General features: G+C 37.0%; 1 protein-coding gene across 2 annotated transcripts in view; it reads right to left on the bottom strand.

The window, feature by feature from the left end:
- Positions 1–26,994, bottom strand: part of sgcz (sarcoglycan zeta) — a 265,996-nt gene that overhangs the window by 52,114 nt on the left and 186,888 nt on the right. For both annotated transcript variants that reach the window (XM_077571991.1, XM_077571992.1), the window contains exon 4: positions 3,175–3,262. In XM_077571991.1, the coding sequence (XP_077428117.1) occupies positions 3,175–3,262 (88 nt within the window). The remainder of the gene's footprint in view (positions 1–3,174; positions 3,263–26,994) is intronic.

The raw sequence follows: 26,994 nt of genomic DNA, 5'->3' as shown, positions 1-26,994 counted from the left end.
GCAAACAAGTTATTTAATTGATTTTGCAGGTGACAAATGTTTAGGCCTCGGTGCAAGTCTGCAAGCACTCATCGCTCTGGTTATATTTACAGTATAATAAATACTTATACGTATGTACCTGTATGCTTGACCTTATTTTGTAATGCACAGCTCATCATATTTTGCATTTGTATATTGCTCATAAAACAGTACTCAGGCAATTGCCTTGCATCTTTTTTTTTTTTTTTTTTAGCTCGGTATAATTTTATTTCTTTAATTCTTGTACAGTCTTATCTTTATGATCATGTAATTATGCATTCCATCAAGCCGCATGGTGTGGTTTATGTCTTCTCATATGCAAATCTGACTCTTTTTTTTCTTCCTGTTACAGCATCTTAAGGAAATGTTTGAAAGGCCTTTAGGCTGCTACTGAACTTCTTGAATGTCATGAGCACTCTTATTAGAAAGACGTAAACTCACCTCAGACAGCCTAACTCCATTTTATTTACAATTCCTTGTAAACTTACAGTACATGTATTACTTTTATTGTGATTTTCAGTTCATTGTTATGTCATCACTGTCTTGTATCATGCTACAACCAACAGCAGACCACACCCATCCCCCAAAAATAAAACTCTACATTATACGTATTCTGTTTTAAAAGACAAAGGAATTTCCCCCCACAATTAACAACAGGTCCCAGGTTTTTATTGAAAAATCTTTATTTACATGCGATGAACCTTTTGAAATGTAACATCTCATTTGTGAGGAATTCCTAATAACTTGATAACTTGTATGTGGAATTCTCAAAATACACCCTATCCCTAAAAATAACCTTTTTTTGCAAAAATCAAGCAGCTTTAGGGGCCCGACCTCATCCTGCTGAGGTAATAGCCCAGCCCGCCTTTCGTCACACTGACAACCAGTTTTCCGCAGTGACTTGGGAAGTGCTTGAAAATGAAAGGTTAAGACTTGAGATTGAGAGTTATCCGTACATTTGTGACTTACCCCACTTACCTCTGGTGTGTTATAACTTGCAATGTGCGACATAAAAACCTAATTTTAAAAATCATCTTCCGAGGTCCGTACTAAAGACTAGGCTCCCAAGGTGCAAATTCAAGAGGTCTATGGTACAAAAGCAATAGCTCTGAGGGTACCAACACAGTGGCAACTCATTGTAACCCTTAAGACTTTTTTTTTTCGTCATAAACCTCATATTTTTCTGACTTGCAACCTGTTCTCTGTGAAACAGACTGAATGACGAGCACAGCAGGGAAGTTGTGGGAGGTAAAATCCACAGCCGCTAGTCAGAAGCTAAATGTGCTAAAACGAAGACACTTTTACATAGGCAGCACTATAAATAGCATATAGTTGAAGCAATTTCTGAGAAAATTGTGTGTGACTGCTGAAATGCTGAATGAAAAAAAAAAATAGAAACGGGGCATCATATTGAGTGAGGTGGAATGTTGCTGAAATATATGTAATTATGTCGAATAGCATTGAATGATATAATAATATTACTATAATAATAATTAATTTGTATTGAATGATATAAAATGCTTTTGAAAGGTAGTGGCGAAATACATGAATTGAATGATGTGGAATGATATTGAAGAATCATTAAATGCAATTAGGTGAAATGATGTTGGTGAAAATGTGAGAGTGAGAGTGATAAATGTGGGAACTGTGGGGATGCTTAAAATTGTACCCAAGGTGAACTGAATGAGCGGAACATTTTTAATATAGAACGGGACATTGGAAATGAATAGGACATTTTGAGTCAAATATGTAGATTTATGTGGAATGTGGATTGAATGAGCTGAACATTTTGAATTTTAAATAATGAATTTTGAATAGGAACTTTATGAGCCTTAACTCAAACCCATACCCTCAAAATGAGTGGGGAATTTTGTTGGTGACAAATGTGCAATACGTTTTGCTATGTTGGGAATTGAGGGAATGTTGAAAATTGATCCCAAGGTGAATTGAATGAGCTGAACATTTTTAATTTCAATTGGGAGCAAATTGTTGAATGTCTCATTGGAAATGAATGTGGATTTTCTAGGTGAAAATGTTGAATTGTGGGAAAATTCGGAATATTTGGAATGACAAAAATAATTGCCCGTAAAGACTGAATTTTTGGGACATGTTAAAGTTGGTATGGTTTCAACCGGTCGAGACATGTAGAAGTAGTTGACAGATGAAAAATGGCGGAATAAGAAACGTACAACAATGTGTAAATGCTTTTAGCTTTCACAAAATAATTGCTATTATACACTGTGGTTGTATATGCATATATTTAATGTCCCAAGATGGTTAAAAAAAATGACCCACATAATTCAATTTAGCTTTTTCATTTAACTTCCCTAACCCACTCTGATTAAAATATTTACATTCCAAATGATGAACAAGTCATTTTCACTCAAACACACGTGCGCATGCACACACACACACACACACACACACACAGCTTGATGGTCGTAAACAACACATAAATGGCGGCACATTAATCATAACTCTACTGTTGTTGCAGTCTCATAATTAGCTCATCTCTGTTTACATTGTTCACAAAACATTAAGAGGCTAACCTTTCTAAGTCATTAAAATCTAATACTACGGGATACTTTAATTTACCCGTCTCCAATCGATCAACGGGAAAAATGTGCGGACATTAGCTGGCAAATTCCACTCTCGAAGCAAGGCATTCGAACACATCACGCTGATCTCTCCCTACTGCTGGATGAATGAAAATGAGTCATACGTTGGGCAGAGACATTTGTCATCCAAACCATTACGGCATGCAACTTTCACAACAGATTTGTTGAAAGTCTTTGCATGCTTGCCTGAGTTATTGAATTCTATAGGAAGACGTCACAGACGCCACACATGCTCGGAATGATGTCTTCTGAAGAACAATAGGCTTTCACTAATCTAATTAGAGCAGATAAAAATGATTCGGTCAAAGAAAAAATTGCTTTCAAGGCTCAGTGAGAAAGCCTAATGGAAATAGATAGTATTTAGTTTAGTAAACAGAGGGGGGTAAATGCATTTAGGAAGTCAAGCAAAAACAAAGCAATATAACTTAATGTCCTTTGAGAAATGATCTTTTTTCTTTTATGTGCTTTTTTCCACTCTACACATGGTGTGTGTGTGTTTGCAGGTGTGCATGCGCAAATGTGTGTGTCCCTATCTTACCGACGGTGACCTGACCAGTCAGTTGCCCGTCTTCCGTCCTAGCGTTGATAGTCACATTTCTGTCTGACTGCATGATCAATGGACTGTCCTGCGAAAAGACACAGAGAGGAGTCATTGGAATATTTGCCTTGGTAAGATTAAAACACATTCATTGTCAAACTCAAGAGCATCAGTGAGAAGTAGTGTTTTTGTCAGTACTGCTTGGCCCAGACCTTGTTCTCCTCGTCAAGGTCTGATTGAAACTCTTTAGTTCATCACTCTCTCACTTTTCCTCCAGTTGATCTCATATTATTCCCTTTCCCATTTCTCTCGTTTGCTCCCTTTTTATGACTTCAAATCGCTGTTTTGTTTTGGTACCATTAATTGAATAGCTCACAGGTGACTGAATTTCTGTCAGGCTTTCCCCAAATGAATACTTTGTTGCATTACAGTCTGAATTCCAAATGAGAGTTGTGTTGAAATCGCAAGTTTGGGCTCAGTGAAATAAAAAAACTCATCCTGACCTCCATATATCATCCATTCATATTTACGCTGTGCTTAAGAAATAGCAAGATACAGGCTATTAAACTACCTGGCAGAGGAAACCATGCAGCATCATGAAGAAGAACAAGTAGTTTCAAACCGAAAACACCTTTTTGTAACCAAAAAGTCATAAACTAGTCAAGCATAACAATTAAAAAATAAAACGCATTTTTATATTAAGGAATGCAAGTGGTGTACGTAATTTGATTTATTGACATCAATAATTCAACAAAAAGCAAATCTGTTGAGTTCGATTTTTATGCTGATCAAAAGATTAGTGGTAGTGAGATAGTAGTAAAAAGAGCGGATGACAAATGGACTCATCTACAGCAACTTGAGAGGAGTGTGCAGCTCCCAATAGGTTATACAATCAATATCTGCAAACAGAAAGCTAGCAAAGTAGGAATTAAGACAATTAGCGCTGGCTAACCTTGTAACCATGGGCACAGCGTTCAAAGTTTTACAGTATTTCCTTTTATAGTGTTTCTTATTTTATTTATTTAGTTTTCAAAGCTTGTAACTATTCCATCTTAGTGTTTTATTTATCTACATACACATTTATTTGATAGATTTTATTTGATTGATTGATAGAGAAAAACTGCTTTCAGTTTTAGATGCAGCACCCAAAAATTTCTTAAAAACAGCTGTATATATTATAATTAATAAATAAATAAAATTAAAAAAAATAAAAAATAAAAAATAAAAAAAAATAAAAAAAAATATATATATATTAGATTACTTAAACACAATCACTGTAAAGTAATTGCTCCTTAACATATTAGGCAACATTCGATTGGTGGACAACAAGCGCACACGCACGCGCACGCACGCACGCACACGCATACACACACAGTCTAATCGGACAGGTTTTAATTAAGGTCATATACATGGTCACACAGATCATTACAAACAGACACAAATGCGCACACAACAGCCACTCAGGTAGACAACAAAACGGTTTGATGCACATTGTGCTTCTCATGTGCTGCCCAAAGCATGCACACAGGATTAATTATTTTCAGCGGGGCGTGGGATAGGCTTCACTATATTATCTTTCCACTCTGTTTAAAGCGTATGGCTGTTTTGTGCAGCTTGACAGATGTAATGTTCTCCACATCATTCCAGCTCAACGGGCAGTGCCTATGAGCAACCCTGATGCAATTCACTAAGTGCATTGCTCAGTCATCTAGAACTATGACTGTATATGGAAAATCTTATTTCATTAAGCAAGCATATGCAAATGAATGGAAATTAGAGCTGTAAATAACACATATTAAGCAGATGCTAATTCCTATTTGTACAACACCTGGTTGACACCAAACAATGTGACTGGTGAGAGGATAAAGTCACCGTAATTGCCTCTACTATATTGGAAAATGAGGTACCTGCGATTAGCACTTTTTATAATGTCGAGTCTCAGATACTATTTCCGTGCTCCATATCGTTAAAGGACATACATCATCAGTACAAATTATGGAAGGAATGACCTCAGGAACGGAATTTTCGATGTCATCCCGCACAACTTATTAAGGTCCAGGGCCCTCCATACTGTTTACTTATTGGTCTGGAACTAGCGATGGGAAAATTAAGTGTCATGAAGCAATTGCTATATTCTTCACTCCTCTAAATGGTGATCTGGGTGTCAAAATAAAGGCTAGTGCAATAGAAAAGTGATTACATTTCCACTGCATCTTTAAATCAATAGTGACATCTAGAGGAGTAAAAATATGTACATCCATAAAAGCTTTAATGAAGCGTAATTTGTCCATCACTATCTGGAACCAATACGCCGCTTGCTTATTTTTGTGTTTTGTTTGGAACCCTTGTTGAAACATCCACTTCAAGGGCATTTTCTCTTTGAGATAGAGCAACATGACCTCTTCAAGTATTCTGATCTATGATCCCTGCTATGTGCCAAACAGGCCCAACTCCAAAGTATGAGAAGCATCCCCTGTATCATAATGTTTGTACCACCATTAATCACTGTCTTACTCTGCACAGTGTGCTTTAATGTATTTCTTTTTTTCTTTTTGTGTGGTGGTGGGTGGGGTGGGCTGACAAACTGTCTGTGGCCTGAAACCCGAAAAGAACAATCTTGCTTTCTTCAGTCCACAAAATGCTGCACCATTTTTTCTTTAGGCCAGTCAAAGTGCTTTTTGACAAATTGTAACCTCTTTGGCGCACTTCATTTTTTTCAGCAATGGGACTTCATGGTGGCTTCATGTCAATAGCTTGGCTTCAAGAATTGTCAAATGTAATCCAATCGTCTTGCATCAATCATTTTTTTTTTTGCACGACCATTCCAATCTTTGAAATGAGAGGGAAAAATCTATAAAACAAACACACCCACATTTTCTTGTCATTGACAGTAAAAGCAATACAAGGACACGCAAACACTCTTCTAATCTGACTGTCAACAGATCTGAGGCACATTTAGCTCAGCTTCACAATGAATACGGATGCGTCAAGCTCAGATAAGCCTCGACACAATTCAACGCCACGTTCACAAACAATCCTTTCGAGTAAAAGAGCACTGATTAAAAATTACGAGTATACATCACCAGACCAGCCTGCGGCATTTCTTCATAAAACATATCACACGTTGTGATAAGAGTATGCCTAGGTTTTATATTATGACTCAAGACAGAAATATCCTCCAGCAGCCACACACACACACACATATTCACATGCAAGCATGCACACACTGTCACTCATTTTTCCAACCATTTTTGGAAATGCATAGAAAACCCTAAAAATCGGGATGACTGAATTTTGTAATTCCATCATATCGTCATGCAATATAACTTCAGTTGTATCAACTGTAATGAACACCTAGCGCAAAGCGCAGTCTTCAGTTTTCTTTCGTTTGGTAATTTGCTTGACTAGCGCACATGGAAGAGGGCATTTTGCCCCGTGATGGAACACAGCTGACTCCTGGCCAATTGAAGCGGCTCCCTTAATTCCCATTAAAATCAGGGCAGTGGGGTGCATACTTGACATTGTTGAAGCAGAAATTGATTCGTTGGTATCCGTGCATGAGCTTGGCACACGCACGTACAGATAAAGTGTTGTAGTGGCCGCGCATGTGACGTGGACAAACCACAGACCGCCTTGCATATCCGATCATGCATCTCTGTGTGACCCCAGCAATCAAACTGCATCTGTATCTGTATCATGTATCATGTTGTATCTCGCAATCAGGCAAGTGCTATTTAAATATTTCAAGCATGATGGTGAAAATAATTTGCTGAATGAATTGATTTATACAATGTCATGTCGGTCATATACTGTTTATGAATAAAATACGGTGACATCCACCACACAAGCCTGCAGAGTGCCTATCTGTTTGCCTGTGCCTTGATAAAATCGCCCCAAAACGCGCTACACCACCTGCACCACAAGTTAGACCTGGTTTTACAGAGTCTAAAATGTAGTATACTTTTTTGTCACCAATTTTTAAGATGCGCCAGTGTCCACCGGACACAGGCTGCCCGGAGAGGCACAACACTGTCCCAAACATGGTAGACTAGACTTTTCCCGACACAAAAATGACGATGCACCCATTTATACACTGAGTACAGTATAAAATCAGAGCCCATTACCTGACATGCACCAGCTACACCATATTGAATGCCATATAAACCTAACAACACATTATACACCTGAAGTTAATGGCATTTCCATAGTCGTTATTGTGGAATTGGCCCACCCCTTTGAAACCAAAATTGGTTCCACTCCTTCCTACAAAATTTGATCGGCATGTGTGTCTGTGGGAATTTTGTAGCGTATTTATGAGGTCAGAGGTCACTGATGATTTTGGACCTGAGAGCGTCTAGATCACAATCTCTATTGTGTTTCGTCCCAAGTGTGTGTGATGGGGTTGTTCAGTCAAGTTTTTCCAAATGAAAGTCATCCAAGCATGCTTGTATGGATCTTGCTTTGTGAACTGGGACACACGCTGTCATGCTGGAACATAACAGGTCATTCTCTAAAATGTTCCTACAAAGTTGGAAACATTCCATTGTAAAATTGTCCAACCCCTCCCCTGAGCCCTGCTGGCCTGCGCTCACACTGGGTGTATTGTTATATACGGCAAGTTTTCTCACTTGGATTGATTCTACAGTAGTCATACAATGTATTTCAATGACGCCGTTATCATGAATAACTGACAAGAAAAGATCACATTACAGTAATTGTACCACAAGTCTACATTGCAACTGCATGTGTCCTTGTATTTATGAATATTGTGCAAGGTTATTATTCACACTTTGCATTTTTTTTTTACAGCATTTTAATGTCGTTTATTCAATCTGCTAAATGGTTCTGTTATTCATACATGCAGTGATGCCAGTCTACATTTCAACTGCATGTGTCCTTGTACTTAGGAATATTGTCCAAGGTTATTATTCACACTTTGCATTTTTTTTTTTTTACAGCATTTTAATGTAGTTTATTCAATCTGCTAAATGGTTCTGTTATTTATACATGCAGTGAAGCCAATAACTATATATTATGTTTTTTTTTGCCACTCTTCTGAGGTCAGAACTCGAATATTATGGGTTACGTCCTTCCCCCATCAGTCTTGAATGCAGCATTATAGAATATCTGAGAAAGAAGCAATTTCGCAGAATTGCTTCCAAGGTGATATCGTCGCACTCGAGCAACCCGTTCTTTAACATTTTTATAAATGCATTGCTAAGCGTTCCAGGCTATACACCTGTGGCAATGGGGACGAATGAATCAAAATAAAACTATATTTTTTTGCATGCTCACTTCATGTTCCCATGTATTTTTCTCACACATCTCTACCTCATCATTTCTTGCTTGTTGTTTACACAAATAAGTTAAGCAATATAAACATATAAATATATTACAGGCGCTTGTGAGCTACCACAACATCAGTTGAGTTAATAATTTGATTTGACATTGATTATAGATGCAAGCACGGGGCTGAGGGCCTCAGGCGCTTAGTGTAATTAGCGCGCAAACAGTGAGATGTGGACTGTTGGTTCATCACCATAGCCTCGGGGCATGAGTACAGATGGGCCTAATAACAGCTTTCAGCTTGTCTGTCTCACTCACTACAACTGTGCTGCTTAGTTCTAAGCTGATGTGCTTGGGTGTGTTGTGTACAACAGTCACCACTGTTGTTGTTGCGCTTGCAAATGTTGTAGCATTAGCTCTACCTTGTATATGAGGTGATGTTCATGCACACGTTTGTTTGGAACTCTTTCTGGTAATGGTTGCCAACTTTTTTGGGGCCAAAGAACTGTGTTATTTTTTATTTTATTTTTTATTTTTTAAGCCTGGAAAACCCACGGGGTCAAATTTGGCCCCTATAAATTCTGCTACTCAAATAACAAAGACCTTTGTTTTTTGTTTTTTTTACAAATTTAACTTCAAAAGTCCAGAGTGCCACTTCTGACCCCTGCATGGGGCCATTTAGTGGATGAATATTGCACTTACATGAGCCAGAGTGGTGGTGACAAGATGGCTAAAATGCAACAAATAAAACAAAAAAATTATATTGTTCAATGTAGCTGTGTATTTGATTGATTATTTTCTTAAATTCTAAATAGTTTACTGACAGTTTTTGTTATACTGATTTTTTCGAAATGATACCCCTAAATCCCAAAGGGTCAAATTTCGCTCTAATGCTAAATTAGGGAATAAATTGAAAAAAACATTGAAAAAACATATATTTTGGTGTTCAGTGAACTTATAGCAGTCATTTAATGTATAATTCATAATTTTCCAAAGAAGAAAAGGGTTCTTGGGTTCTCCAGGGTTAAATGAATCTTGGGGTAATGGGTGACAATGACATCTGTGTGTTACAATATGTCCAGTCTACTTGGTCAGCGAGAATCACTGGTAGCAAAACTCTCATTTTTAAAATTTGACTACTGATATTGTAATAACACTTTTTTTTTTCTAATAAAACTATTTTTTTCTTGGAACTTGTAGGCTGTTCTCTGAGCTGCTCATTTGGCTATTTACCCTTTCTGCCCCAGGGCAGCTGTGGGTACTTAAGTAGCTTACTGCCACCACAGTGTGAATGTGTGAATGCATGAATTATGTATTCATTCCACTGTAAAGTGTCTTTGAGTGTCTAGAAAAGCGCTATATAAATCTGATGCATTAAGTTCTCCAAAGATGTTTGATTATTATTATTATTATTATTATTATTATTATTATTATTATTATTATTATTATTATTATTATTATTATTATTATTATCATTCTGTGGGCTTACTGTTTTATGACAATACTAGGTTACTGAAAAGATTGACTAGACACAGGTGGATGCACCTGATTTAAAAATAAATAAATAAAGCATCTTAGCGACACTGATGATCAATAGAATAAATAAATAAAATATTTTGTATTCTGTCCCTCTGTACATCCTGGAGCTAAATGGCCTTAGACTTGTACCGGTGGTGAGGACCACATTTGTTATCGTTAAAACATATACTTTGAAAGTAATTGTAATTAATGTAATTTATGTCTTTTCTGATTCTGAGTCGACCTACCAGTGATGCCTTTAATTGCAAATATACCTTTAAAAAAATCGATGTAGGCAATGTCTCTCAAAGGCATTCCCTCACTTTTTAACAGCATCTGCCTGTTTTCTAAATAATGTAGCAACAAGTAATAAATGAGTTGGGTGAGTCGAGACAGGCAGGGAGACCGGTACAAATTGATCTGTTTAGACTCTCCCATAGTCAGAGTTAAAAACAGAATACCAATCAAACGGTGAGTGATTAAACAGCCTGCGGTGTCCCTCTATTCCTCTTCAACATTCATTCTGCTAAATTTGCAAGCACTATTAAATAAGTAATGGGCTTGTTGTCGGGGCAGCACTAATGTCTTGCTTTGGTACCCAATGGCCATATAACTGCAGAAATAAAAACAAACATTCCTCCGTAGATTGTCACTACCTAAAGTATAATAATAGTTACATTTCTGCAATTTCGTTTGGATGCCATGTCAATCGAATTAATCATTTTCTAAACATTATAAAGTCCTAACTGTCACGCCACACAAATGTTTTACAATATACAGCATAACATTTTATCATTGTTTGTCATCATACATGTACAATCAGAATACATATTTTTTTAGTTTGCCCTTACTAGAACAACAATGTTGAAAAAGGACAATTAAGGTCTTAATTTGGGAAATTTTAAATTGATGGCAGTGATTAAAAATGCATCTGTTCTCATAGGAAATGGAAATTAATGACACAGGTCGGTAGATAGAGGATGGAAAGAGACTCATACGGATTTTATGGAAGATTACAGCAAAAGAAAAGTATTGGAAGGAAGAAGCAGCGAGAAGCAGGGACCATACGGTTTCAAGAAACATCTTGAAATGCAGATGACGAGGCACAGGGGTAAAAAGACCTTAGGAGTCCACCGTGCAGGTGAAAACAGAGGAAGATAAACAACAGGGTGTTTGTCCTAGAAATGAACAAAGCAAACTTTTTCTTTTTCTTTTTTTTTTGTAAACAGACGCCCCAATATTGAGCATCTCATGGATTTGAGATTTTCCTTAATGGATTAGCTTGAATACAAAATAGTTGAAGTGAGATTAAAAGGAATAAGGAAACAAAAATAAATCATTTATTTTTCACCAAAGCATCACTTTCAGTATTGTCATAACTTGTAACTGTAATAAGTATGGCAAGATTTGCGTAACAATATTGCGAGTAATTAAATTTCCCCTTTTCTAGTTCTGGACAACTGCTTCTCTTTATTCATAGTCTTGAATAAGCAGCAGACAGATTTTTTTTTTTAATCAATGCAAAACATACCATGAAAATTGCTGTGTTACAATGTGCACATTGCCAACCGAATTGAACAGTGTTTTAAGTTAGTAGGGATTTCCTAGCAACGACCAGCATTTTCCTCTTTAGCAATTAAAATGCATGTTCTATAGGATTTAGGACTGATTATTTGCTTGCTAATAGGGCTGCTCGATTATGAAGAAAATATTCATCACGATTATATTGGTAAGAACTGAAATCACGATCAGGATGATTATTTATTTTGGTACAAAACAAGAAAATGTTTAAATGTAAAAAAAAAAAAAGACAAATAAAATTCTTTGAAATACTACAATGATGAAAGCTCCTTTTGGATGAAACAAAATTTATTAAACTTGTTATTTTTAAATAAAATAAAAAAGTGCAAATGTATACAGTTAAACAACTCAAATCTTTTTTCAAAGATTATGCTATTATTGTAATTGTGGACTGTAATAATTGATATTGTATTTCAATTTCAGTTAATTGCACAGCCCTACTTGCTAACATAAAAAATGAATGGATTTTCTTAAAATGATATTTTCCAAGTTGTCTATCTGTTTCACGTTTGAACAACTGCAAATCAAAGATTAAATGCTGAGCTCATGACAGAGATTGATCTTCTAATGTCCAAACCAAATGGTTTTCGTCAGCAGCAAAAACAAAGAAACTGGCTTCACTGTTCCAAGTGTACATTTTTATGACAGCTGCTTGCTTCTCTGTGAAAACCTGAAAACCCAGCACTAGTATTATTCATTCATCGCAGGGACAGTGATATAAAGTAGGGCTGACAGCCATGTGATGAATCACCGACAGACTCAACTCTTTGCCTGTGTAATGACAACAGGCATGTGTTAAATGGTCTGTATCTGTACTTTAAAAAAAAAATCAATGCTCATGGAGAAAATTTGAGCTTACGTTCGAGCTACCAGAACTCAAAGTGCCTGTTCTACACCACGTGCACTTCATACATACATTTCTTTGTATCAATGTGTTGGAGCTCACATTATCTTTCTATATCAAGCAATATATGAATCATAATACCTTATCAGGATTTTTTGAGAAGGTGAAATTGTCGGAGACAGGTTGCAATTTCCCGGGTGCTTTAGATATCATAGATTCATTGCTTAAATCAGAAAAGTGAAGCTATAAACTGATGGCTTATGAGACAAGGTCAGGTGCACGTGGAGTCCTGTTCAAGTGCTGTGAGCAATTATTAATTAGCCATAACAGCTTTAACTTAATTAATACTTGCCCAGCACAGCAAAAAACGAAATGTTTTTTTTTTATTGCTCTGTCTTTCTGTGGGTGTTTCTCTCTCTGTTGTCTCGCAACAGTACATCAGAGTCGCTAGTTAGCTCTTTCAAATCCCACTTGTATGTGTTTCCTCAAACAGTGCCAAGGGGAAAGAGAGTACTATGTGTTCATTTGAAGCTGATGCTTGTGTATGGATAAAAGATTGCCTGTTGACTGGTTGATATTTTGTTGCACCGATACATCTCAATATTGTTATTCCATTGGCATGACTGATTTCCAAACAGCCACCTTGCTTCAGTGCTCTAAGCCATAATGGATGGAAATGAATACCCAAGGTGAATTGTTTTTTATTTACGCTGTATTTATTTCGTACCTGCACCCAAGCTGAATAGAGTATATGCACAATTGTGCACATGCTACTAAAGCCATGAATTAATTAACTCAGCAGCAACAAATTAACAACAGGCCAATCCCTTAGTCATTCAAAAGAAATACTGTGCTTCCACATTCATACATCTACTTTGCATTGGACCAATAAACATAATAGGCACATACTGTAAACCAAGTGAGGCCACCTTTTGAAAAACATGTTTTGAGCCTATTATTGACAATAAAATAAACATAGTTTACATTAATTTGCTTACAAGTCACAATCAGGCGGTTAAATATATTATTCTTAGTTCAATGTAAACACATTACTAGGATGACATTTCTCACTGCTTACATCAACTGTCAATTTCTTTCCTTTACAATCTTGAAATAGATCATTCTAAGCCAGGTAGCATTTTGGTAAACCAATTGGTAAAACTAGTATTGCATTGGACAAAATCGATGATTTAACTTGAACTTGCTTTGTTTTTCAAATCGGATCCCAGCAATATTTGGTGCAGCAGTGGCTTCATTTGTGTGTAATTTCCTATCTCAGGAAGTCAATGAACACCGACCGGCCTGTGCATTTTACATCCTGCATCTTCAATATTGTTAGTCTGATTAATGTGGTCAGTTAAAATTCTTGACATTGGCATCTTTGCAGATCTCATAGCCATTCGATGAAATCCCAGAGTCGTTACCTGCAGAATTGTTGGACGGTGGCTAACAAGTAAGAGACAACCGCAAAAGTGGTTCTTTGATCATCTGTGATGGCCAGCATTTGCATAAAATTATGAATGACCAAAATTGAATGCATTAGTCTGGATGGGGAAAAAACACACGCTAGATATGAAAAATCTGCATCAACATAAATGGAGGCCATGAAGTGTTGGTTTTGTTAATATTATTTTCATTATATACATTTTATTTATATTATGTTAATGTTCATATTATGTTATTTTATTATATTTATATTATATTAAATATTACATATATTTATTTTTATTTTTTGGTTTTATGGTGAACATGTCCATATTGTCCATTACTGCACTTAACCACAGCTGAACAGCAGGCAACACAATCATTACAGTTTGCAGAGTAGTATATTGCTTGAGAGAGTTGACATTGCTAGGAATTAAGGATTTTATTTTTTAATAGGATTGATAAAAGATAAAAATGCACAGAACTCGACAGCGGTCAGAGTACAACCTTGGAAACTGGGGACAGATAGCATGCATTGAGAAAGCCATTCTTTTCAATCACCATTTCTTCTTCTGCTTACGTGAAGAGCTTTCACATAATTAAGCATAACAATTGCAAGACGTGCATTCCACCGCTGCGAATGTACAGGTGAATACAAAGAAGCACGAATTGTATGTTCTAGCTCTGTACCAATGACTGGTAACTCCCACAAATACTCAATTTTGCTTGTGTATGTAATATTGACATTCCAGAATAGTCTGCAAAAGACTCCCAAGGTGGGCAAAACAGAAAAGTGTGCTGTATGCAGGGGAGGGGTTGTAATTTAACGACCATGGTTATAATTATATAATCAAAAGCTGAAACACATTTATTTAGAAAAGTAGGCCAACGATCCAGTGACAACAGCCGAGGAAATTCAAAAAAGTTAATTTATTACAATGAATGAATGAAGTCAAAATTTTTATTAGCCTTTTAACATGATTTTTTTTTTAAATTCATAACAAAAGCCTACATATTCCTCTACTAAAAACTGGGTTTGTTCCATTATCTGCCAAAAAGATTTTCTGATTAAAAAAATAAAATGATCCGATTCATACTACATATGCCACACACACACATACACATTTTTTAATTAATTAATCAGGGGGTGGCTGATCCCTACCGAGAGCATTTGTCCCATTGGTGTTTATATTTAATGTACCTCAGGTGTTCAGTTCTGCATGCTGCTTCTAAATGCATTAAATCGTTCATTCCAGGGAAGTCATACCCTGCCTTCATGTGCTGTGGGAAAGATGGACCTTACCACTCGGAAACTCCTGATTACGACCCAGTTCTGTCCATGTGATTTTGTTGTTATAGCAAAATTGTGTATGCTATGTAATTGTGTAGATTCTAAAACAACCTGCTGTGCTAGCGGGCGTTAACTCCCTAAGTGTTAATATTTCTTGCCATTCACAAATCCTTCGGCGCTCTTTGCCATGTTGAAACTTAAATAAATAAATATATAAATTCCCAGTTTTCTAGTAGAAAATATGACATGAGGGTGGGTTCACGTGCAATTTACCATAATTTCGATACCACATGAAGGCAGCAGTAGTAACAGCACAGCTGTGGATGGCTGTACTTGAGGCACAGGGTTGGCAAAAGTCCTTTCATGGCTGTCACATGGTAAGTCATTGTTTAAGTGAACATCCAGCTCGCCTAACGAGATCCTGAGGTGCTTACTTATTATTATTGCTGATTGTGAAGCGGGAGTTGTGGCAGGACAACTCGTGGCTGCTTCACCATGACAACAACACTTTTGCTCACAATCCCCTGAGCATGTGACATTTCCTGACCTAGAAGAACATTGCTGAGCTGGAGCAACCACCCAACTCACCCAAGCGGTTTCCGTGTGATTTCTTCCACTTCCCTAAGCTCAAGGGGACATCAAGGGGAACTGACGAACTTCAAGATGGCCATGACAACGGAGTGATATTGTAGTAATGATGGGCACACCGGCAGTTACAGCAACTATGTGCAACTATCAGTGCAAATGTGCTTTTTGGACATGTAACAAAGTTGGATGCCATGAAGGGCAGTACCATGGAATATAATACTTCACTATTGTTAATTAATTCAAATGTCCCAAAAACATAAAAAATAAAAGACAGAATTGGCCAAGTTTTTTTTCGCACTTTTTTAATAATTTTTTTATTACATTTTTATGTTTATGGGATGAAACTGAATGCAGACATCACAAAAACGTAATTATTATTATTTTTTGACATAAGTGTTTTTCGCAGGACAGCGACGAAATACAAAAGACCTGTTTGTCTCAAATATTGTTAGAAAGTCTGTCTAAATCTGTGTTAGTTAGCTCTTCTCCTTTGCCAAGAACATCCACCTCACAGGTGTGGCATAAAAAGATGCTGATTAGACAGCATGATTATTGCAGCACAGGTGTGCCTTAGGCTGCCCACAGTAAAAGTTTCACTGTCAATCAGTGTTATGTTCACAATTACCGATCATTCCTCTGGTGACTTGGCCTTGTCTTCTATTATCTTTAATGCTTCCAAATCAGACAGAGAAAATAACTCTCTCATCCTTGAAGCCAGCACAATAAAATTAGCTTCACAAAATTTCCTATGTATCATGTCATTGTGAAGTAAGACTAATGACCTCAGACGTCTGCACTTGTGGTACAAATACATCAGTTACAATAGGATTGAAGGTGGAAGATAAGACAAGAACTATTTTTGTGTTTTGTCAGTCTGTTGTGATTTCTATAATTTGGACCCCATTTTATGCAAGATGCCTGTTTGTCTTTCCATAATCTGATTTCCTAGAATAGTACGCGTTGTATGAAATCTTCATTGGGGAAGATTTCTGGAAAGCCATTTATTTCAGGGACAACATCACATTAATCACAATTCTTGGAATTATCATGGTTAGAGCACTTCCTCCAGACTTGAGTGACCTCAGAAATGACGGCTGGCAGGAGGACACCATTAATATGCATCTTGATTTGATCTCTTTTCCTCTCCAGAGAGGCTAATATGATTTCCATTTTTAAAGCATTGTAAAAAAATGGTGTTAAGTGTTAATGGGGGCTATTTTGTCCCCAAGTGAGTCTTGACCATGTCTGACACTAGGCTACTGTCCAACTCAGGTTGGAAAACGTGATGCACATTTTTTTTTTCCCGCTTCTGGCCTCATCCTCTGCAAACCAGGAACCACAAGCTGTATGTTTAATTTATCAATAGTGGAAGAGTCAACTTCTAGTTTGATATATTCTTAATGCTGTGGGGAGTCACGTGGAAACCCTGAGACTTTTGACAAGCTATACACGTATGTCCGTATAGGGCAGAGCGCTCAGCTTCTGACAATGTGTCACTTATTATCGCAGTGTGTTGTAATAATTACTGTATTCAGGTTGTAGAAAGAAAATGTCACAGAGAGCGCAAAGTTGATCACGGATACAATTAATTCGATTGTATACTTGTTGGGCAGATTGAGGGAAGACATGACATGCTGAGTAATTTCAAATAAGTCAATTTGAAAAATAGGATTCCCTCTGCAGCTGCAGTTCACTGTAAACATTTAAGGATTCATAGAAATGACAAAAATCACACACAGTAATGTCAGCTTTTCATGTTGCTGTGCCTAAGCTGCACTATTACACTCTACAGTTTTCACTTTGCTGCAACAATACATTTTTAAGCTTGTCCTACTTCCCCCTCTTCCAACAACTACATGTTGAAAAGTAAATATAGGGAACCCCTCGATCTCCTCACTTGTTCTTTCTGTTTGTTTGTATCCTGTTCCGATTCAGGCATTCAATGCAATGTCGCTTTTACATCGTCCTGCAGTACTAGTGGAAAACCAACCACCTCACAATGAAGATGGTGCCAAGCCGAAGGAAACCCCGCCCATCTCCAAACTAGCCTTGCATTTTGTTCTTTGTTGGGTTTTAATTTATGGCATAACGGTATCACTAATAAGGAGAATATTATACAGTTAATTACGCTTTTCAAGGTAGTGTGTTTTTATTGTGAACACATTCAACCACTTTTGAGTGGTGCTGTGTTTGCGCCAAACATGCCAATTGGAATCATGGCCCAAAAAAGTGCAACGTTGTTTTCATTGGACCATTGTTTGGCAGATTTTTTTTTAATACGTTTAAAAATAAATAAATGAATGAATAAATAAATAAAAACTCTGGATGCCTTCTTAGCGCACTCACTGAGCATTAACGGATGGATGAATGAATGAATGGATGGATGGATGTTTGACTATACAAATACAAATCAACATTGAGATTCCTGACTGACGATCCCTGTTATTAATATTATTATATTAATAGTGAGGTATTGACTTTCATGCTCTAGTTTTTTTTTAAGTATATTTTTTTCATTATTCAAAAATACTCCATCCAACCTCTTAGATTTTCAATGGTTCACATTGTACCCAATGAGACTGATTTAGAAACAATACTTTGACATTGAGCTTGAGGACAGTGCACATTCTACAGGGTAGAATTATTGAAACAAATAAAACAAAACAAAAAAAATGTAACAAAAAAAGTACCATTTGCACAAAAAAGATGCCTCACATCACACACGCCTTGTGAACTGCTTGACAGGTGGTCTTTGAAATGTCTTTTCCTAAACCAGAAACAGACAACTAGAATAGCAATAAAAGAAACACAACCAGCCTGCTACAATTCCTTGGAGAGAAAGTTAGTGCGGATAATGTTCAATTAAATCCAAACAAACTCACAATAACAGTGACACATGTCACAGTGGAGCAACTTTCCCAGCCCTAAAATGTCCTCCTAAACTGAGGTCTGCATCTGTCGGCTTGCATCTACCCACAATTGTTTGCAATTCTTCAAAGTTAAAATCAATACGGACTGCCAAGATGGGAACCGCCTAATGTTCCATTAGAAACCCCCACCATTCAATTACAGCTCCAAAGTTGGAGAAGTTTCAGCGAGTTCACGTCCCAAGGGAAGAACACTGAAAAGTATACTGTGGAAAAAGACGGAAAAATAAATCCATAATTGACAAGGAGCAGAAATGAAGTTATCCTGCCACTGCAACGTTACGTTCCAGTCCACCTTGAAGCGGCAACAGAGGAAGTTGCATGGGAACGGGTCCTTTTAATTATCTTACCTATCCTTTGTTGGTGTAAGTGTTGTCCTATTGCGTTACACCCCCAGAGAGACACCCCTTTTATAAATTACCTCCTTTCCCATAGCATGCTATGCATCTAGCGTATTGGATCTGTCTGTGACAGTGATTTCCCCTCAGGAAGCCGAGCCCTTATCCAGGCAGTCGAGTCCACATAAATAGGCCGGTCCCTCGAGAGCCTGTATCACTACATGGGTGAGAGAGAACGCTGCAACTCAAAACAAAAGGCATAAAACAGGTGGTGTTTGTGTGGAAAAATATATGTCATAGATCATGGATGAAAGAAAAAAAAAAGCCTAATAAAAGGCAACAAACATAGAAACTTAAAGAGAAAAGCATTGAAGTCTCGTGTGTCTTGCGGTGGTAAAGGTTGTTTTGTGTTCCCTTTGGGGACAATTACAGACCTGGCGGCAGTAGGCTGTGTTAGTGAATGTATGTGATGGTCACTGAGGATGGGCTTGTGTGGAGAAATGACCAGAGGATTGCGCTATAAGTTGTCCACGTCGAGTTTTTGGAGCTGTCAAGTATTTCAGGACCGTCTGTTCAGGTCTTATGGCACTTCTTGCTCGGGCGCTAAAAGTCTTATTCAACCTTTATGGGATCATTGCTTTATTGTATAAGGTAGAACTTCAAATATCACTAGGTCAAATACTTTTCATTTTCACATCATATTTCATGTTCCTCAATGATTTACAGAATAAGTAACTTACTAGTACTGTTGATAAGAGGGCCCATTTTTTTTTGTTCATTTTCACCTTTTTTACCAAAGTGATTTGTTTTGGATTTTTCTAGATTTAAAATTTGTGAGGTAGATGGTAGAATGCAGTTTCATTTTTCTTCTTCTTCTTTTCCTTCCTCACTATTTCAGTGCAATCAATCAATCAATCACATTTTCTATCAATTTGCTGGATGGCAAGGTAATCCGAGAGAAAGCATAGCCACTACAAGCAGTTTTTTTCCCCACATAGCCTTGATTACCCGGTAACACTTTATAATAATATTTGATTCACAATTATTTGATTATTTGATAATTATTTGATTCACAATGGTTTTTGCTCCAATCTTTAGATGTGCAAGGAATTGTAATGATCTACTTGAGTCTGACTCGCTAATGCTAATTAGCGCGCTACTCGCGGCACTTTTATCACTCAAAAGAACGGCTCCACGCTGCAAAAAAACAACTTTTATTGGAATAACTTGATCGTGATTTTTTCCTTCTACTCTCTAATGTGGCTACAACTTAACAGTCTATCAGACCGCGTGGAACCACACTGCCCCTAAGTGGCCAAATCGGGTACAACATGAACAGCGCTCCCAATAAAGGCACATACTAACAAAGGGAAGACAGTATAAAATAATTTAAATAAAATCGATTTTGGGACATTTAAAATCGATTCTGGATTGTACTAAATGAGTATCGCGATTCTTATGAGAATCGATTTTTTGACACACCCTTAATATATTCATATCAACAATTCATTTACTCATCTTTTTTCAACGCTTCTTCTAAAGGGCCAACATATTATCATGTTCAAATGCTTACCATGTTATCTGCTAACATTTGTATATCATGAACAAGAATCTTTTCATGTCAACAACACATGTACCATTTTTCACCTGATAAAGTGGCCACACACGTACAAAATGTTTCAAGTAACATTGTGTTTGTAAATTTCCTCAAAATAGGTCATCAATATTTGGTCAGTACAGTTAATAGTCTTGTTTTACTGCATATAGGCTAGGTTGTTGATATGAAAATATAGTTTGTTCATGATAACAAAAGATAGTAAGGCATTTGCAGAGAATTTGTTCACATTAAAATATAAGACGTAAATGATAACAGTCTACAAATATCACCAATATTGAACGTTGGAATGGATCTGCAAAAAGGTCAGTCAATACCACAGATACACATTTTTCAACATGAATTCATGATTGTTCATCATGACTTTATCTTTTACTTATGCATTATAATTATTCGGAATGGTATTTCTGAATCATGAGTTAATCATTAGTTAATATTTGGAAATTATTAGTTCATAATTCTTCAATAGTTGCAAATTACTGTACTTCAATATGAGTTAACATTTGCTCATCATGACTTTATATTTTGTTTATGCATTTTAATGATTAGCAATGGATATTCCTTAATCACGAGTTAATCATTAGTTAATATGTGCAAGTTATGAGTTCATAATTGTCCAATAGTTGCAAATTATTAGTTAATCATGAGTTCAGATAATAGCTCATCATGACTTCATCTTTTGTTAATGCATTTACAAATTATTAGCTAACAATTTGTCAATTATTTATTCCTAATCTTTTCATATTTGCAATTTATTAGTTCAATATGAGTTCTCATGATTTCATCTTTAACTAATGTATCACAAATGGTTAACTAACAAACGTTATTATAAAGTGTTACCAGGAGTGCATCTTTACACAGGAAAGCATTATCTGCCTACACAAAGTGCCTGAGAAGTACTTTGAAACCTTGGGTAAAAAAATATTAATGAGAATGTCTACCACCTCCAACACGTGTTCCAAATGGATGAGAATGTCTTGTTCTGGAAAAAAAGATGCCTTGCTTCCCGTGCATACATAACGTGGGATGAAACCAAATCCTCAGGATTCAAGGCACAGAAGAAAAAACTGACACTTCTTGTGTGTGGCAATGCTGCATTGCTTCATGTTCAAATCAGGCCTTATCTACGAGTCTGTCAATCCTCGAACCCTGAAGAATACTGTCTGTACTTTTGATACACAATGCCAAGGCTTGGATCATCAAAATCCTTGCATCCGACTGTTTCCATCAGAGCTTCATTCCTCAAATCAAGAATTACCTCAAAAATCTGCATGTGGTTTTCAGGGTGTTGCTAATCATTAATTTCGTCCTAACCATCAGCACTTCGCTTCTCTTTCCCGTTGTCCACACTTTACGCATGCCACCATCCAACACACTGGGCAACAAATGTATGCCAAAAATTCACCATGTGTCTAATCATCATCGGACAATAAAAGAATTGTATGAAAAGGGAGATTTTGTGTGTTTTTTCCGCTATTCTGGGTAGAGCTCCATCCCAGATTACTACAGATCCTTTGGGAGCAAAAGACAAAGCAAGGGATCTGAAGACTCCAATCTCGACAGAAGCTTCATAAAAACCTAAAATTGAGGACATTATCCGACTGCATAGCCCAGTTTAGCAATTTCTCTTTCTTCTTACAGCAACTGTGGTCAAGGACAGTAGCTTTAACAGCCCTGCCAGCTGTTGCGCATGCCAGCTGCCTCCATCCTCCCTGGCTCTTATTGTCACACAGCACATGCCGAGTATGAGAGCCTCCAAGCACTGGTTTGAGATGAGATTCCCAGAGCTGGCAGACATTTTAGCCACTGAACAGTTTTATCCTCTGTCAACATAGTCCATGCTTTAGGACCTGGGTCTTTCAAAGCTTCGCTGGTGCTTTTAAATGTCTGCCAATACTGGCGATTGTAGCTTCTTGCCGAATCGCCATTTTTCTGGGTTGCAAGTTCCTGATACCTCGCCATTCACGTAGCATAAATACACAATTTAGTGTAAAAGGTATCATTACATTTTTCATATTAGCAATTATATAATAACATTATGTGTTTTAGCACCACTTTATTTTATGATGTGATAACTATTACTTTTTGCTGAATGTGCAGATTACGTACGTATTAGACCGTATTAGCCTCATGTTGCTCATTTCTGTAGCCTATCGGCAATTTTCTATTGCCTTTCATTAAGATAGACATTCTACAGTTTTATATTTTGCCAACTGTGTTTTGTCACAAAGTAACATGTTAAATCTTTGTATGGTTTAAGACATACAAAGATTTACGCATTATTCTTTCTTTTTCTTTTTTCCTGGAGAGCTCCGTATTGTTCCTTCGGTAATTTTACCGATTTGACATGTCATCATCACTCTCTCTTTTTTTTATTATTATTTTTTTATTTTTTTTATATATACATTTTTTTTTATAAATTTTTATTTTGTATGTGGGTGTGTGTGTGCGTGTGAGTGTGTATTCATTAGTTCACGCATTATTCAACGTATTGAGCAACACATTCTCGGCATCACTGTGCCCAGATTAACCAATTCACGTTGCTCCAGTTACCCCAAATGAGGACAAAACATATAGAATATGGATGGATGAAAAATGTTGCGCAAAAGTAAATCACAACATGTATAGTGGAGGCCCAAGACTTATGCACAGTATTGTGTTGGCCTCTTCACGATTTTCTTCTTTTTGTAAAATTGTAAAGTCTGCTTTTAAAAACATGTACACGTGACGCTCCAAGCTATTATTTATTTTGTCAAAAACACAGGCAAGCCATAAATTACAATTACACTCATGTCAACCTTTTTCACCTTACATATAAAACACATCTGACCACATCTCCCTGCATGCTGCGTGGTTAAAGATAAAGTAATTGAAAAATGTCCCTGCGAGCAAAAATGGAAATTAGCCGCACTGTGCAGAACACAATCATGACCTAATAATATACACATGGACAAAATTGTTGGTACCCTCTGTTAGTAAAATAATATTAAGAATAATCATTAATGTAATGAAAATGAACTTGCTTTTCAATTGTGGTTCAAAATAATTATTTTAAAAAACATTCGTGGAAGCGAAGATGAGAGTTGTCTCAGGAGATTAGAAAGAAATTTATACACACACATGTTAAAGGTAAAGGATCTTATATCCTTTACCTCCAAGCAGCTTGATGTTCCTGTGTCAAGGTACATCAGTATCAGATCGCACCATCCGTTGTTGATTGAGCCAAAGTGGACTTGCATGGGAGACAACCAAGGAGGACACCACTGTTGAAAATAAATCATTATAAAAGTGCCAAACTGCATGTTAACAAGCCCAAAAAATTCTGGGATAATGTCCTATTGACAAACAATATAAAACTGGATCTTTCTTGGTTCTTTTCCATTGTGCCGGTTCTACCCCAAAACAGCCTTGTTTCTTTTTCATGACATTTTTTCGAGGCCAGGTGGTGACAGTGGAACCATTCTTCAGAACTTCTTCCAATCGGGCTCTTCTGTAGAACAAAGGTCGAGGAAGGCCGTGACGTCACTGTCATCTGATTGGCCGACAGATTATAAACGACGCGGCAAGGAACTACACTGCACACTATTTCATGGTTTTCAGTCATAAGTCATAAGAATAATAAAGGTTACCAACAGTTTTGTCCAGATGAAATAAACACCTTCCCTGTTGGTGCCACCATTCACCTGTATTCAATCATTTTATTCTTTATTCGTTATTTGGAGTGTGTGCTTCACTCTGACCACTTTACTGCACACAAAGTCCTGCTTTTCTGTGCTTTTACTTTTGAGCCTATTTTCTTTCATCATTCATGTTCACCATTCAGCAATCAATTCTTTCCATGTGTCGCTCTGGAAAATAGCAGTTGGGAGGCTGGGAGGCACTGCGTGAGTGTTTGTTTATTTGTATAGGGAGACTGGGGAGTGTTGTAACAAAGGGAGAGTTGTAACACTCTTCGTTTGACCAATCAGAAATGAGATAGTGTAACATCATCAATTACAGTCTATCCGCACTTGCAATTTAAGCTTACTGGTGAAGGTTCATGCTTCTGAGTTGCAAACTGTCTGTTCTAAAGCCCCAACCCCCCCCCCCCCAAAAAAAAACTTACATAAGGTCATTTAGTAGTTTCTCTAGTTTAATTTAGTGTGTTGCATTAGCGCTAGCTTTGAAGCTAAATGCTAAAAATGGTTAGCTTTTTAGTGGCTGCCAGGCACTAACTAGGGTTGTAACTATTTAAAAAAAAGTCTTAAACATTCCCCTTATGCGAAATGTTGTACTGGTTTCCTTTTTTAGTGCATGACTAGGCAAACTAAACAAACTAAACAAACTAAACAAACAAACATACTTCCAAACAAAAGCCCGCCCTAACCTGAAGAGATGAAAGAAAATGCTGACTCCTAAGACAATGAAAATGTCTGTATTGTGTGTTTAGAACATTTTGATAACTCAGCCCATAACATCATTGAAAGTTTCATTTCATTTTGTTTCATTTTCAGTTTCCTCGGGAGACACTGCATAAAAACAAACAAAAACATGCATCATTGTGTAAAGAATATTGCCACGTGGGCTCAGGAAATCATTGTCAGTTTAAAGTTCATCACTACATCTAAACATGCAAGGTAAAACTGTATCATGCAAATCAAAAACCATGTATCAACAAAGCACACAAACGCTGAAAGCTTCCTTTGGTCTGAGCTCATCTCAGCTGGAGTGATGCAAAGTGGAAGTGCCCTGTGGTCTGATGAGACCACATTTTAAATTGTTTTGGGAATCACGGACGTTGCATAATCTGGGCCAAAGAGGAAAAGAACGCCCGGATTGTTATCAGAGCAAAATTTAAAAGCCAGCATCTGTGATGGTATAGGGGGCGTGTTAGTGCTCGTGGAATGGGTAACTTGCATATTTGTGAAGGCACCATTAATGCTGAATGGGGTTTGTAATTTATATAGAATGCAGTTATGTATGCGGTGCAGATAGATTTGTGGCTTAGCCCCACTGTACACTCATTGATGATTTGCGGTCACACATTTATCCGCGTCCATCTCTTCCCAGCTTGTCATCTTCATCCCACCCCTTCGTTCTGCCTTTTATGTGCCTATCTCTCAGTGTATCGTCTCATAAAGTAGATTATTGGGTCCTCGAGGAGTTTCACATACTTATGATTGATTCAGCAAGTTTTCTCTCAGCCAGTGCGACTACTGCATACTCACACAGTCAATAGTGGTAGCTGTTAATGTCAAAATAAGAGCCAGTGAATCTGCTGTTTGGAAAATAAGTCTATTTTCACACTGCAGGTCAGTTGCATTATTATTTTTATTTTTTTTGCATGTATCTGATTCTTTCACGTCAGTGTGAAGAGAGCTATTCAGATTTTTTTTTCTTAGGCATCCGAAGTGACTGCAGCCTGGATATTCAGGTCGTGTTCATCAGACCTATGTCATCAAAAGGCCAGAAACCTCTCAATTGTTCATGTGGCAGACCAAGACGCAGAAAACAGTCACTGGCGAGAAATCAATATTAGAGTGTTTTGTTTTCCCTCCGCCACAGGTCAGCCAACAATCTAAATATTAAACATGTTTAACATTTATCATCTAAGACACTTTTATCTATTAAACAATAAGGAAAATAACAATTTGCTGCATATTCGTAAAATATAAAGCAATACTGAATGAATGATGTTTTGTTACTACAAGTGTAGCCAATTAAAATCATAGTATTTTTTATTCTTATTTTTTACTGGCACTGATTTCTCTCATTTGTTATTTAAAGTTGCTCATTTTTCTTTATGCAGTCATTTTTCAGCAATATCGCTTGATAAAAAAAAAACACGTTAATACTTGATTAATAATATTAAAACATGTTTTTCTAAGACATGCACTATTGCACTGTGTTGAAATCTGTACTCTGTCAATGATCATAAGTTCAAAAAAATAAAATAAAGTAAGAGTGTAAAGCAATTTGTAGCTAAACATTGGCTGAGCTTGGCCACGGCTTTTGCTCCAAATGTCGGGTTCTTTAAATCTTTCCAATTCAATTACATCCTCCAAGCCCTTCAATTGATGTTTCACACCTCCATCCTTTGCCGAAGCTATTTTCACAGATAAAACGGCGCAATGGATAGATGGCGTAATGATATCCTAGAGCCGCAATGATCTCATGGCTGTGGCAATGTGAAGAAGTTTTGATGGAAAGAGGGTTTTTTTTTGCTCGCTTATTGTAAATGTGCTGACAATCAAGCCAGGGTTCAGCGGATTTTGGAATCTGGGCTCCCAATTTTCTTACGGAATTGACAGCTTTTTCTGCACATGATGAATACTAGACGGGTGGGGGTGGGCACACCATACATGTACAATCTTCTTGTACACGTTGCCGTTGCTTTTTTTGTGGGTAGAAAAGAATGTTACATTACA

Source organism: Vanacampus margaritifer, chromosome 7 (genome assembly GCF_051991255.1).
Source record: "Vanacampus margaritifer isolate UIUO_Vmar chromosome 7, RoL_Vmar_1.0, whole genome shotgun sequence".
NCBI lineage: Eukaryota > Metazoa > Chordata > Actinopteri > Syngnathiformes > Syngnathidae > Vanacampus > Vanacampus margaritifer.
The sequence above is the reverse complement of the archived record's forward strand: the minus strand, read 5'-3'. Positions and strand labels throughout refer to the sequence as shown.